Below are 13,478 nucleotides of genomic sequence, written 5' to 3' on the forward strand. Positions count from 1 at the left end.
GGAGGGGTGTGCAGTACACCTGGAACCGACTGTCCCAGGGGTGGAAGCACAGTCCCACCATCTGTCATGGACTGATCCAGGCTACACTGGAGAAGGGTGGAGCTCCAGAACATTGCAGTACGTACTGCAGTACATTGACGTCATCATTGCGCGGGGGGACACGGCAATGGAGGTATTTCAGAAAAGAGAAAAGATCATTGAGATTCTGCTGGGAGCCGGCTTCGCCATTAAAAAGAGCAAAGTCAAAGGGCCTGCCCAAGAGATCCAGTTCCTGGGAGTAAAGTGGCAAGATGGACAGCGCCAGATCCCCAGTGAGGTCATCAATAAGATCACTGCAATGTCTCCACCAACCAGCAAGAAGGAAACACAAGCTTTCCTAGGTGCCATAGGCTTTTGGAGAATGCACATTTTTGAGTACAGCCAGATTGTGAGCTCTCTCTACCTGGTTACCCGCAAGAAGAACAATTTCCACTGGGGCCCTGAGCAGCAGCAAGCCTTTGCCCAGATCAAGCAGGAGATTGCTCATGCAGTAGCCCTTGGCCCAGTCAGGACGGGACCAGATGTGAAGAACGTGCTCTACTCTGCAGCCGGGAACCATGGTCTGTCCTGGAGGCTTTGGCAAAAGGTGCCTGGTGAGATGCGAGGCCAACCTCTGGGATTCTGGAGCTGAAGTTACAGAGGGTCCAAGGCCAACTACACTCCAACGGAGAAGGAGATCTTGGCCACCTATGAAGGAGTTCAAGCTGCCTCAGAGGTGGTTGGCACGGAAACACAACTCCTCCTGGCACCCCGACTACCAGTGCTGGGATGGAAAGGAAAGATTCCTCCAACCCACCATGCCACTGATGCCACATGGAGCAAATGGGTTGCCCTCATCACACAACGTGCCCATAATGGAAACCTGAATCTCCCTGGGATTTTGGAGATAATTACCAACTGGCTGGAAGGGGAAAACTTTGGTCTTGCCGACAAAGAGGAACAGGAGCAAGTGACCCGGGCTGAAGAAGCCCCAGCATATAACCAATTGCCAGCAGATGAAACATGCTATGCTCTTTTCACTGATGGTTCCTGCCGCATCGTGGGGATGTGGGGATGGGGAACCGGAAGTGGAAAACAGCCGTATGGAGCCCCACACGACAGGTCGCACAAGCTACTGAAGGAGAAGGTGGATTGAGTCAACTTGCTGAACTCAAACCTGTTCAGCTGGCCCTGGACATTGCTGAAAGAGAGAAGTGGCCAAAACGCTGATTCATGGATGGTAGCCAATGCTCTGTGGGGTTGGCTGGAAAGGTGGAAAAAGGCTGACTGGCAACTCAGGGGAAAACCAGTCTGGGCTGCTGATGAGTGGAAAGACATTGCCACTTGGGTAAAAGTAAAAGTCTGAGTGTAAAAGTCTGTCATGTAGATGCTCATGTCCCCAAGAGTTGGGCTAATGAGGAACACTGACACAATGAGCAGGTAGACCAGGCTGCACAGATAGAGGTGTCAAAGATAGATTTAGACTGGCAGCACAAGGGAGAGTTGTTCCCGGCTTGATGGGCCCATGATGCCTCAGGCCACCAGGGCAGAGACGCCACCTATAGGTGGGCACGAGACCGAGGGGTGGATCTAACCATGGACAGTATTTCTCAAGTTATCCATGACTGTGAGACGTGCGCTGCCATCAAGCAAGCCAAGCAAGTGAAGCCGCTCTGGTATGGGGGCGATGGTCCAAATATAAGTATGGGGAGGCCTGGCAGATTGACTACATCACACTGCCTCAAACTCGCCAGGGCAAGTGCTATGTACTGACCATGGTGGAAGCCACCACTGGATGGTTGGAGACCTACCCTGTGTCTCATGCCACTGCTGGGAACACCATCTTGGGCCTGGAAAACAAGTTCTTTGGAGGCATGGTACCCCTGAGAGAATTGAGTCAGACAATGGGACTCATTTCAAGAACAGCCTTATAAACACCTGAGCTAGAGAACACGGCATTGAGTGGGTGTACCATATCCCCTACCATGCACCAGCTGCAGGGAAAGTTGAACAGTGCAATGGCCTGCTTAAAACCACCTTGAAGGCAGTGGGTGGGGGAACTTTCAAGAACTGGGAGATTAATCTACCAAAGGCCACATGGTTAGTGAACACCTGAGGTTCCACTAACTGAATAGGCCCTGCCCAATCTGAGCCCTTGGGAATACCAGATGGAGATAAGGTTCCAGTGGTACACATGGGAGGTATGCTAGGAAAAGCTGTTTGGGTGAATCCTGCCTCCAGCAAAGACAATCCCAACCAGGGAGTTTTATTTGCTCAGGGACCAGGTTGCAGCTGGTGGGTTATGTAAAAGGATGGAGAGACTTGATGCATACCCCAAGGAGACCTTGTTTTAGGGTGAAATACCTATGGTACTGTGCCTATACCTCTAACTGCATGTATGTATATATAATGTAATGGTTTTAATTTGATATAGCATATTAGTATGGGAAAAATTCAGGAGTGGATAATGTTGGGGATTGAATTGTTCCCTTTTCTTTCTGTGGAATTTTTCCCATTGTTATACTAAGTATTTGTGGCTACACCTTAGTAGCAATAGTTTTCTCTCGCAGGGGGGTGGGGGATAGGGGGAGACTGGAAAAGGAAAGGTGGCACAGGGGCCTGGGCTCGTTCTCGCTCTTGCTCTCGCTTTGCTCGTGGAGTGAAAGGAGAACAGCCACTGCTCCAATCTAGCATCTTCCCTGCCATCCCAGCGCCAAGAGCCACATTTCCTGCCGTCGAACACCACTCTGCTGCTTTCCCACTTCATCCTCCTACCTCCGGACACTCTGCCGAGCACCACGACCAACACCGTGAGGGGGAGTTGCTCCTCCATCCCTCTCACCCCTGGGCCGCTGCCGCCATCACCCAGCGCCTTCAGCTGCGCGGGGCCTGCCCTGCCCCCAGCACCGGCAACTGAGCGCAGGGAGAGAGGACCTGTGGCCAAAAGGGACTGGAACTGAGCTATACTGTTCTGTTTTGTTGTCAATTTTTATAGCTGTTGTTGTTTCTACTATTTTGCCTTGTTAGATATCAGTAAAGAACTGTTATTCCTATTCCTCTTTCTTCTGCCTGAAAGGCTCTGATTTGAAACTATAATAATTAGAAGGGAGGGGGTTGCACTCTGCATCTCAGGAAAGGGGTTCTCGCCTTTCCTTAGCAAAATACCTGTCTTTCAAACTGAGACACCATGAAACAGTGGTGTTCCCCAATGCTCAGTGCTGGGATCAGCCATGTTTAGTATCTTCCTCAACCTGAATGAGGGATCGAGTACACCCTCAGCATGTTCACAGATGACACCAAGTTGGGTAGGAGTATTGATGTGCTGGAGGGTAGGAGGGTTCTGTGGAGGGATATTGACAGCTGAATGAATAAATAAGTTGAGGCCAATTGTATGAGATTCAGTAAGGTGAAGTGCTGAGTCCTGCCCTTGGGTCGGAACAACCCAGTGGAACACTACAGGTTGGGGAAGAGTGGTTGGAAAGCTGCCTGGTGGGAAGGGATCTGGGGTTGCTGGTTGGCAGTGGCTGAACATCAGTCAGCAGTGTGCCCTTGGTGGCCAAGAAGGCCAGTGGCATCCTTGGCTTATATAAAGTACAGTGTGGCCAGGAAGACCAGGGAGGTAACTGGTCAGGCGTTACCCAAATCTTGTGTTCAGTTCTGGATCCTTCACTTTTGTAGAGACACTGAGGTGCTGGAGCAAGTCTTGAGATGGGTGATGAAGCTGGTGAAGGTTCTAGAGAGTAGGCTTGGAGGAGCAGCTGATGGAGCTGGGTTTGTTTAGCCTGCAGAAAAGCAGATTAGAGAAAATTTTACTGTTCTGTATAATTATATAAAAGGAGTCTGTAGGAAACTGACAGTTGGGCTTTTCTCCCAGGTACCAAATAACAGGATGAAAGGAAATGGTCTCAAGTTGTGTCAGGGGAGGTTTAGATTACATATAAAAAAATATGGAAAGGTTTGTAAAGCATTGGAACAGATGCCCCAGGGAAGTAGAGTCACCATCCTTAGAGATGTGTATAACCCCTGTGGATATGGCACTAAAGGACATGATTTAATGTTGAACACAGTGGTAGTGCTGGGTTGATGGTTTGGCTTGATGATTTCAAGGGTCTCTTCCAGCATTATGATTCTAAATAAGAATAGTAATCAAGTTGTGCTACAAAGGCATCTGAAATGCCAAGGAACTAGGGAAATGGGATGCTGTAAAATATGTCACTGATACTTTCCATAAAGTGTAAAACTCAACAAAACTCTCAAACCGAAGCTTAGTATAAGCACTTTGGCTCAATTCTGAATTTTAAATACCACTTCTAAGTATGTGCTATAAACAGGATCGGTTTAGAAAAAAACACTTCATCGTTTTCTTATGATTAAGGATAGACAATAGCAAGACAGGCACAGTCAAAGAAACCCAAATGGGATCAGGTTTTCTTGGGGTTTTAAGTACTTGGTCAGAAAACTGCATAATTTGATATTTAGTATATGTTCTGTGACTGAATTTTTCCATGTCAGACTTATGTGAAAAATTTCCTTGCTGACAAAACAACATTAAGCAAAAGTGCTGAATATAGGCTGAGTTATTTGTGATACTTTCTTGCATTATATTAAGGGGGTTTTGGTCAGTGAAGGGTCTACTCAGGAGATGTATTTACTTTGATAAATCCAGTATACCACTGATGGCTATTACGTATCACTTAATTATGGAATTGTTTTACTGTCCTACTAATTCTCAGTGGATTTTCTAAATGGCAGTTGAAACCATGGGAAACTCTTGACTGAATCAACACTTTTGGAATTACACTGGTATTTTTGACATTTGAATTTAACCCTGTGGTAGAGATTTTTCTTCTAAGATGTGATTAAATGAGTTAAGGCCATCTTAAAGTAGCACATGCAGATGTCTGAAGGACTTAAATGATTTATGACATGAGTTGAAGGACTAACCTAAGGAAAGAAAAATATAACATCAGAAATTTCTACAGTTTTTTTAAGATCTATATAATAATTTCTACAGTAATACAGACATGAAATCCAAGATAGTTCAGCTGCCAGATGTTAGATTCCAAAACTAATGAAGTTTAGAGAGCTCAAAGTTTTATCCTCTAGTGGACATTGGATCAGCCTTTTAGTTTATTAAGAATATGCTATTTTAGGCCTAAGTTAGATGGAATTGTGACATAGAAGTTTACATTCAGAGTGATATTAACTCTAACCCTCCTGCTGTATTGAAATTTGAGGTGATTACATTGGTATTACTTGGATACTAACAGTGTATTCAATGATGTAACCATAGGTTTTATACAAATATAGTTAGGTACTATACCAAACAGACCTATCAATAAGAGGTCTCTTAAAATTGTTTTTAAAATTGTGAGCTTGTAGCTCTTGAGTTGTTCCAAGATGAGGTATATGACCTGTGGCTAAAAATTATAAACTACCTTATATAAACATAGGAATTGCTTTTAACTTATGCTGTAAAGACTTTTCCTCACAATTCCAAGGCTGAGTTAGGCCACTTCAGATCTGAGGAAGGGAAAAGGGAAAAATCCCCAACAGCTTTAGATGCTTGCTCTTTGTATGACATCTGGGGCTGCTGCTGCTGCTGGAAGCCACTGGCCTAGAGCCCAGGCTCCCTGAAATTTGTTCTCAGCTCTCCCACAAAACTGCTGTGTGATTTCAATCCTGTAATTTTGAGCTGCTTTATGGTCAGCTGTGGTACAACACACAAGAAGGGCAGAAGTTGGGCAGTGGCTGTAGCCACGTTCACTTACCAGTTACTAAAGCTGTGCCTGCAAGTAGCAAACCTGTCAAGACTTCCTCAAGTAGAGAAAATGTGGGTCCTTTTGCCTATGATTTTTCCCTGGTTTTCCAGAGATCCTGGCCAGCAACAGATATGCTGAGCTTCTCCAGAATTTCAGCGTGATGCTTTTGCCTTTCCCACCAGCTGTGGCTGCTATTAAATTGCCACAGGACAGAGCCTGAGGCACTGTCCAGGCAATCACTAGCCAGGCTGTTCCTTTTTCTCTTCACAATTTATTCCTCTACAGTCTTGTTCCTAAAGAAAGACTTCTTTGCCACATAGTTTTAGGCTGATATGTATGGATTTATGCGAAGAGATTTTACCTGTAGGGGTGGGAAGACTACAAGGGAAAAACAAAGAACACTTCAGTTACATTAAAATGCATAACTGTGGATTCTTGTACCTCATGGGTGTGGAAGTATGGCTATACTGCTACAATTGATCACAAATGTAGAAATATAGAAACTACTAAAGTCATACTAGGACTGATTGGCTTTTCTGTGGCTTTGAGGTGGAAAAACATGCGTTGAATTTCAGCTTTAGTCCATGGGAGACACTGCAGTAGCTTGGCCTGCTCTTGTGCAAGATGTGTTTCCTTGGGCTTACGTGGTAATTTCGAAGATTATCTGCTGTCTTTTCTCCTCTTTTTTTGGTTTCTGCTCAGCCTGTATTAACATCTGTTTCTTGTTCTGTCTTGCTTTTTTTCATAATTTATAGCATAATTATGACAAGTACTTTGATTATGGATTGTCATTGACCCTTGCTGAAGAAACATTTTCTTAATCAGCAAGAATGCATCAAATGGCACTGCTGTAGTCAATAACTTTTAATCCAACTTTAGAGCCCTACATTTATGAAATGGTATCTGCAATAATTTTCCATGGTCTTGACCTATGTCAACATCTACTTTACCAACTGTCTTCACCTATTTTTATGGTGCAAAGTGGCTATTGTGAGTCAAAGAATAATACGTTAAGAAAATAGCTGGGATTTTAATTATGATTGAAAAAATGACACAAAATTCTTCTTAAGATGACAAGTCCAATTTTTGGTCTCACTTTTGTGACTGCACATAGTTAGCAAGAGGTGTGTCAATAGTCATCATCTCTCCTGCACTCCTGAGTAATGGCTTGGGTCTCTGGTTCACTAGCCTTGGTATGGCCCTTGGATATTAATATGTCCTCCTCACTTTAACCCTAAAAAATTGATTTCATTACAAGGTGAAATGCAAAACAGAATGTTGTCAAATGATGCATTAAAGTAGAGCTGGTAGCACAGAAAACTTAATGACAGGACAACTAAGATGCTGACTTGTTTTGTTAGAAATGTAGAATCATAGAATCATTTAGGTTGGAGAGTACGTTGAAGATCATCTCATTCCAACTCTCATGCCATAGGCATGGGCACCTTCAACTAGACCAGGCTGCTCAAAGTCCAATCAAACAATTGCCTTGAACGCTTCCACGGATGGGGGCATCCACAGCTTCTCTGGGCAATCTGTTAAGTGCCTCACCTCCCTCAGAGTAAAGAATATTCGCCTTACCTAATATCCCTTCTAAGTAGGTGTCTAAACCTACTTCCTTCCTGTTTAAAACCATTACCCCACATTTTATCACTAGACTGACTCCCTGATAATGAGACCTTCCCCATCTTTTCTGTAGGTCACCTTCAAATCAGAAAAGTTCCCAAAGATCATTTCTAAGCTAAACAATCCCAACTGTCTCAGCTCTTCCTTGAAGCAGAGATTCTCCAGCCATCTAATAATCTTCATGACCCTCCTCTGCCTGTCTTATGTTGGGTACCCCAGAGCTGGATGCAGCACTCCAGAGAGTCAAGTAAAGGATATAGCCCAGCATACAGTTGGCTTTTTGGGATGTGAATGCACGTTGCTGAGTCATGTCCAGTTTATCATCCACCCATATGCAGATCTGCTCTCAATCCACTCATTAAACCATTAAATAAATCGTAAATTCATTAAATTATATTGAGGTTTAGGATTACCTTGACCCAGGTACAGAACGTTATACTTGGTCTTGCTCACCTCACAAGTGTCTCTGTCCCTTTGGATGGCATCCCTCTAAGACAGGAACTGTTGGAGCAATTTTTTTCCTATGGCCTATTCTGGGACACCATAGTCTCATATTCTGTCTCAGTGTGCTATCCTCACTTCTGTCCTTTTGTAGCAGAGTCTTTCAGAACTCAGATGTATGAATGTTGAGGATCCTTGGGCAAGTAAAGAATAAAGTGTAACAGATGTAGCATGAGACCATCTAACTGAGAGGGAGGATACTTGTCCAGAGCAATCCATCTGTAGACAAACTCCGATTAATAGTGCTGCATTACTGTTCAGCCCCTTTTGCTGATCTGTTTACTGAGTGTTGCCTTCCATGTCCTCTGTCTGGGTTTTCCCTCTCATTTTTTCTTTAATCTGTAGTGTTCCTGTGGCACCTCCTCTCTTGTTATCTGAGGAGGAATTTCCAGTTTCTTCTTACAGGCGTAAGACAGATGGAGGTGAAGGAAGCAGTACTAGGGTTACAGTAACACTTTCAATTAGGAATGGCACCTTCAGGATCTCTTCTTCACATATGCAGACCCACACCTTCACATTGAATTTTGTCATAAAAGTCACAGATTGTGGTATGAAACTTACTTCAGAGTTAGACAATTTTTTCACCCCAAGCATTTTTTTTCTCAAAATGGAAAGGATTACACCTTCAGCTTGCCTGTAACTTCTGTATAGTAATGGCATTTTCACATATTGGAGTTGATACATTTTTAATAATTTTGAAATATTTATTCAAGCAGACGCTCTCACAGTATATTTGAAAAAATTATCTTTCACAACAGTGTTTGTATGTTAAAAATCGTGCTGCTTAATAAATTGGTAGGGTTTTTTCCCAGAATGTAATTTTTTTTTTCATTTATCAAACTTTTTAGTTCCACAGTTTATAATCCTAGCTGAGGGAGATCTTACTGCAGCATACCTAAATGGGGCTTTTTTCCCAAGAATTCTATTGAATCAATGAGGCTGAAAATGGTAGAAAGTAGTTTTGATTCACACAGAGATAACATTTCATTTCAAATTCTGGCACTTAAAGAGAGAAAAATAGTGCTTGAATTAGCTCAGAGCAGCTTTATTGCAATAGCATTATTCCATACAGTTGGACTAGATGATCATTGTAGCTCCTTTTGAACTGAAATATTCTGTATGAGTCTAGTCTATTCCATCTAGACACTTGCATTCCATCATTAAAGAGTTACCTGCACTATCTTCCCATATGCCTACTTAGGCAAATGTGCCATTTGCCCACATTGTTATTTTTATGAAATTAAACGGCTGTTTTACTTAGAGCAACTCTATGCATACATAAAATTATCATTAAGTCTTGTGGGAAGACAAGAAGTTAATGTTTCTTTCACTGGGTTTGAGTCTGATCATGCAAGCTGCACAGCCCTTCTATAAAACTACTCTTTCATATGTTTTCCCTAATTTTGCTAGGAACTGAGGAAATAGGAATTATGGGCAACATCCAGTATGTTATAGGGCCAGGCCCTGGAACAGAGTCTTTTGTGAAAAGGTGGTAGATAAGATATAAAAATTACCTGTATCTCACTAAAATATAATCATCTACTATACTGCAGGCTTGCAGATTAACTCAGTTGATAGGAAGTCTTGTACAAACACATGCATATGCGTATAATGAAAAGTCTCTATGCACCAAATTATGTATATTCCAATAAACTGGAAATGTGCAGTGCTGCAGTGTTTATAATTGCTTGGATTAAATAACTGATAATGTTATCTATAATATTGCATGAAATAAAGGAAATGGAGAAAAGAAATTAATTGGGCTTTTTTTTGAGGCAGCGATGTATGCATGCATCAGTCTCCACCAGTACTATGCTGCCTTTATATTTGAAACTTTTTACTGATCAGCAGATATTTGTAGCTGAATAGGCAGTAATCAATGGAGACAACATGTCACAGTGAATGAGTAAAGAGTTTAGTTAAGAGTTTGTCTGGTCAAGAAAACTTTCATTTTATCTATATAGGAATGGTATTAGGTTGCTGAAGTTCTCCTTAAACTTGTGTGTTGCGCAGGCTCCAGAAATATGTTATACTTCTTTGGCTCCATTAACAAAAGAAAGGTATTTTTCCAAAAATCCTCACAGTTACTAATTGTAGTTCCTATAGAAGCCTTTGGCACACAGGAGTCCCTAATGCCAAATTAGATTCCCTGAGTCTCCAATTTATGGCTCCTCTAGACAATAGTAGTGTTGGTGAGCTCTTTCATTAATGTTCATGCATCTAAACTAGAGGCAGTAGTGGCAGAAGGTTTAATCCTCTTCGGCTGGGTCTGTCTCATTGCTTTGTCTTTGTGGACACTTCTGCAACACTATCAGATCCTCAGATTATGTTGGTGGTAGGCATGTTTAATTCCTCCCTGCAGACTCAAGATAGGAGTGAGTTACACACGTGGCATGGTATGCTCTCTGTGGTTTTGGCCTGTGAAGTGTTGAAACTTGTTGACTTACAACTTTCTCAGCATGGTTAACATACTCGGTTAATCCCTTCAGCAAAGGGTGAATCAAGATAACAGTAAATACTCTTGCAGCATAGGAGCTTGAGACTTCTCAGTCAGTTGAACGTGTTTCTAGCACTGAAACCCAAATCTCATAAAAAGACTTGGAAAATGGATTTGTATAAGCCCTGAAAGCCAATGGATGGTTTTTTAGACCAGTTGAAGCTTTTTTGTTAATGACTGCTAAATAGTAGTAACAGAAGTGAGGGCCTGTGGCAGTCTATGGCAGTCCAGGCAGCTGGGGAGTCAGAGGCCAAACAGTACATAGGATGCCTGTCTCTTGTTTTGTGATGTGCTGGGAGGTATGGGCTACCTGCAGGAAAAGAGGCTTTGAAGAAAAACAAGCTTCTGTTGTGAGGGTCTGGAAAAGAAGGCATATATTAGCAGCAAAAGTCAGGAGAACAGGGTTCATTATTCAGTTAAAAATCTGTCTTTTTCATGAATGAGAGATCTAGTTAAGAGGCTAGTTGATCCCAGTTTAAAGCAGCCATTAGGCTTAGTGCCAAAGACCAAAGTCTTTTGACTCAACCTTCTTTGGCCTTTGCCCAGACATGCTTTGTGTATCCTACAGGCCTCCAGACTTTGCTACATCAAACAGCCTGAGATCCATTAGCTGACAGCTCTTGTGGATGACTCCTGGATCCAGTCAGATCTGAAGGGAGCTGTTAGCTCCTGTCATGTTGCAGGGGATTTCAGACTGTACTGGAAGAGGAGAAAATAAGCGAGAGAGAAAGGCACACTGTCAAATTTCTCCATTCTCATGGAACCAGAAAGTGACTAATGATTGCTCCTAGAAGATTTAACAGAGAAAGGAGTTTCAGTGTCAGCTCTACCTGATAGTCTGTGTTCTTAGACTGCATTTAGCCTCTAGAAGATTTCTTTTGATCCTGAAATTAGTTTTTGGGAAGGAGAAAATTTAATTTCTTCTTTATTAAAAAATCGAAAACCATTCAGCTTCTCCAAGGACTGTCCTAGGAATCCTCTCTGGACAAATTCAGAGATGTCTTTCTGCTTTTTTTTCTGACCGAGAAGTAGAGTCCAGAGTGGTATGGTATGTCTGCCTAAGGATTTGAAGTTGTGCCGTGAATGCATAGTAGAGAGATTAGCCTGCTAAAGGAAAATATTAATACTGTCTCTGACCGGTGACAAGTATGTGAGCTGAAAGTAACTTCCTTGATATATTTGTATGTTTGTGTGCATACACAGATATTCAAACAGCGCAAATGAAAGGTGCAGAGTTGGCTGCTAGGAGAAGATGGCTGTTGTCTTGGAGTGACTTTATGATGCTTGTATGCCCAAATCATCTATTCTGTTGGTATTGAATATTGAGTTCTGCAGCTTTAAGACTGGTTCCAGGAGTGAGGAGAGAGAGAAGAGGTGCAGTTTGTTATCAAAGACTGCACTTGCACTTGCTCCCCTGCATCCTTCATACAGACTGTGCTGTCTGCAGTGACCAGCGGGAGGGACTCTCCTTTACTTTTAGTTAGTTTTTTCTGGCAAGCTGAGGCAAAGAAGTTCCCTGGACTGTACTATTTTTTCCTTTTTCTTAGAATTATTCAAACCTGCTCTGAACTGAAAACCCAGAAGAGCACTGAGAGCTCACATTGCTTGCTTGGAGAGATGCAAATTGAATTTTTGTTGTTATATCCCTTGAAACAATTCAGCAGAAATATAAGCTGCTAGATGTGTGTGAATATACCTTGCACTTTTTCTGTAGTTAGTTCATATTATTTGCATTTATTGAAACTAGTACCCATTTAGAATAGCTAATACAGAAATAGCTGCAGAGTCCTCTCTGCTCTAAGGTTTATGTCACTTTTAGTGTCACCTTTCTTTGGATGTGTCATGAATCTTTGAAGAGGTGTCAGACAGACAAAAAGAAGTTTCAGAATTAGATTTTTAACCCTTACGTTTCTTTTCCTGTTTCATTTTTGTGTTTGTTTTGATTAAAGCTGTTGCTCAGTATCCACTATTTCTCACAGGGGAGTGCTTAGTGTAAAATAAAATTCCAGAGTGCCTCTCTGAGAAAATCTTGACAAGTATTCACTTCACTTAAAACAAAGTTTAATTTGTTTTGTTTTTTTTTTTCCTTTCCATGTGGTGGAGGTGATTTAGATATTGGTCTAAAAGCAAAACTTTTGAATATATTTTTTAATGATTTTGTTTTAGGGAAGGGAAAGATAAAAATGAAAACAAACCCACCCTTTTAGAAATTCAATTAATTTCTTATTGTAATATGCTGTTAGATTTTGTGTATGAGTTTTTATACATTCAAAAGAAGTATAAGTCTGATAAAGAAAATTGGAAACTAATAGTATTTAAAACCTGATACCCAGTGAAGTCCATCTAGCAGGGTATTTAAACAATTGTTCAGGTAGATTTGTAACACTAGCTAAATTTAATATAATTAAATATTCCTTAGTGAGCAGTATGTCAAGGTGATTGGCATGATTTCTACTGCCAAAATGAACTCTTAAATATTAAATATGCCTTGGAGTATGGTAATGAGAACAATCCCAAGTTTTTGCACGTTTCTTGATAATCTCCACAGAACCATAATGTTCTCCATATGTTTTCCTGGTTGGCAGGTGGAGTGGATACAACAGCAGGTGGTTAAAAGAAGGATAAAGAGGGATTATAAACCTGGTGGTACGCAATCCACTTATTTCAATGATCCCAAGTGGCCAAGCATGTGGTACATGGTAAGTTCATGGAGGGTCATTGACTCCGTTTCGTGCTAATGTTTAGTTGTCTGGTTTGTGATATGAAAAGCGATGGAAAAGTATGTTTAGAAAAAGCAGATTTGGGGATTTTTATGTAACTATTAAAGGTCTGTAAACTCCTTGTAAGTATTACAAAGAATTTGTGGAAAGCCTTGCAGTGGGAAGCATTAATTGGTGTTTTCGTTCATGAATTCTTCCTATTGCAAGATATCTTACTTATTTGAGGATTAGCTTTTAGCAATGAGAATGGAAGGAACTTAGCCTCAACTTGTGAGAGCCCACTTGTATTTAATACCTAATTCACTGTCCCCAACATAAATGTGTTTTGTCCTGAAACAGAAGAAGAAAACCATT

General features: G+C 41.7%; 1 protein-coding gene across 2 annotated transcripts in view; it reads left to right on the forward strand.

Moving 5' to 3' along the window:
- The window catches only part of PCSK5 (proprotein convertase subtilisin/kexin type 5), a 245,934-nt gene that overhangs the window by 45,055 nt on the left and 187,401 nt on the right, over positions 1-13,478 (forward strand). For both annotated transcript variants that reach the window (XM_088156600.1, XM_088156601.1), the window contains exon 3: positions 12,990-13,103. In XM_088156600.1, the coding sequence (XP_088012726.1) occupies positions 12,990-13,103 (114 nt within the window). The remainder of the gene's footprint in view (positions 1-12,989; positions 13,104-13,478) is intronic.

The sequence above is a fragment of the Sturnus vulgaris genome, chromosome Z, assembly GCF_052056855.1.
Source record: "Sturnus vulgaris isolate bStuVul1 chromosome Z, bStuVul1.hap1, whole genome shotgun sequence".
NCBI lineage: Eukaryota > Metazoa > Chordata > Aves > Passeriformes > Sturnidae > Sturnus > Sturnus vulgaris.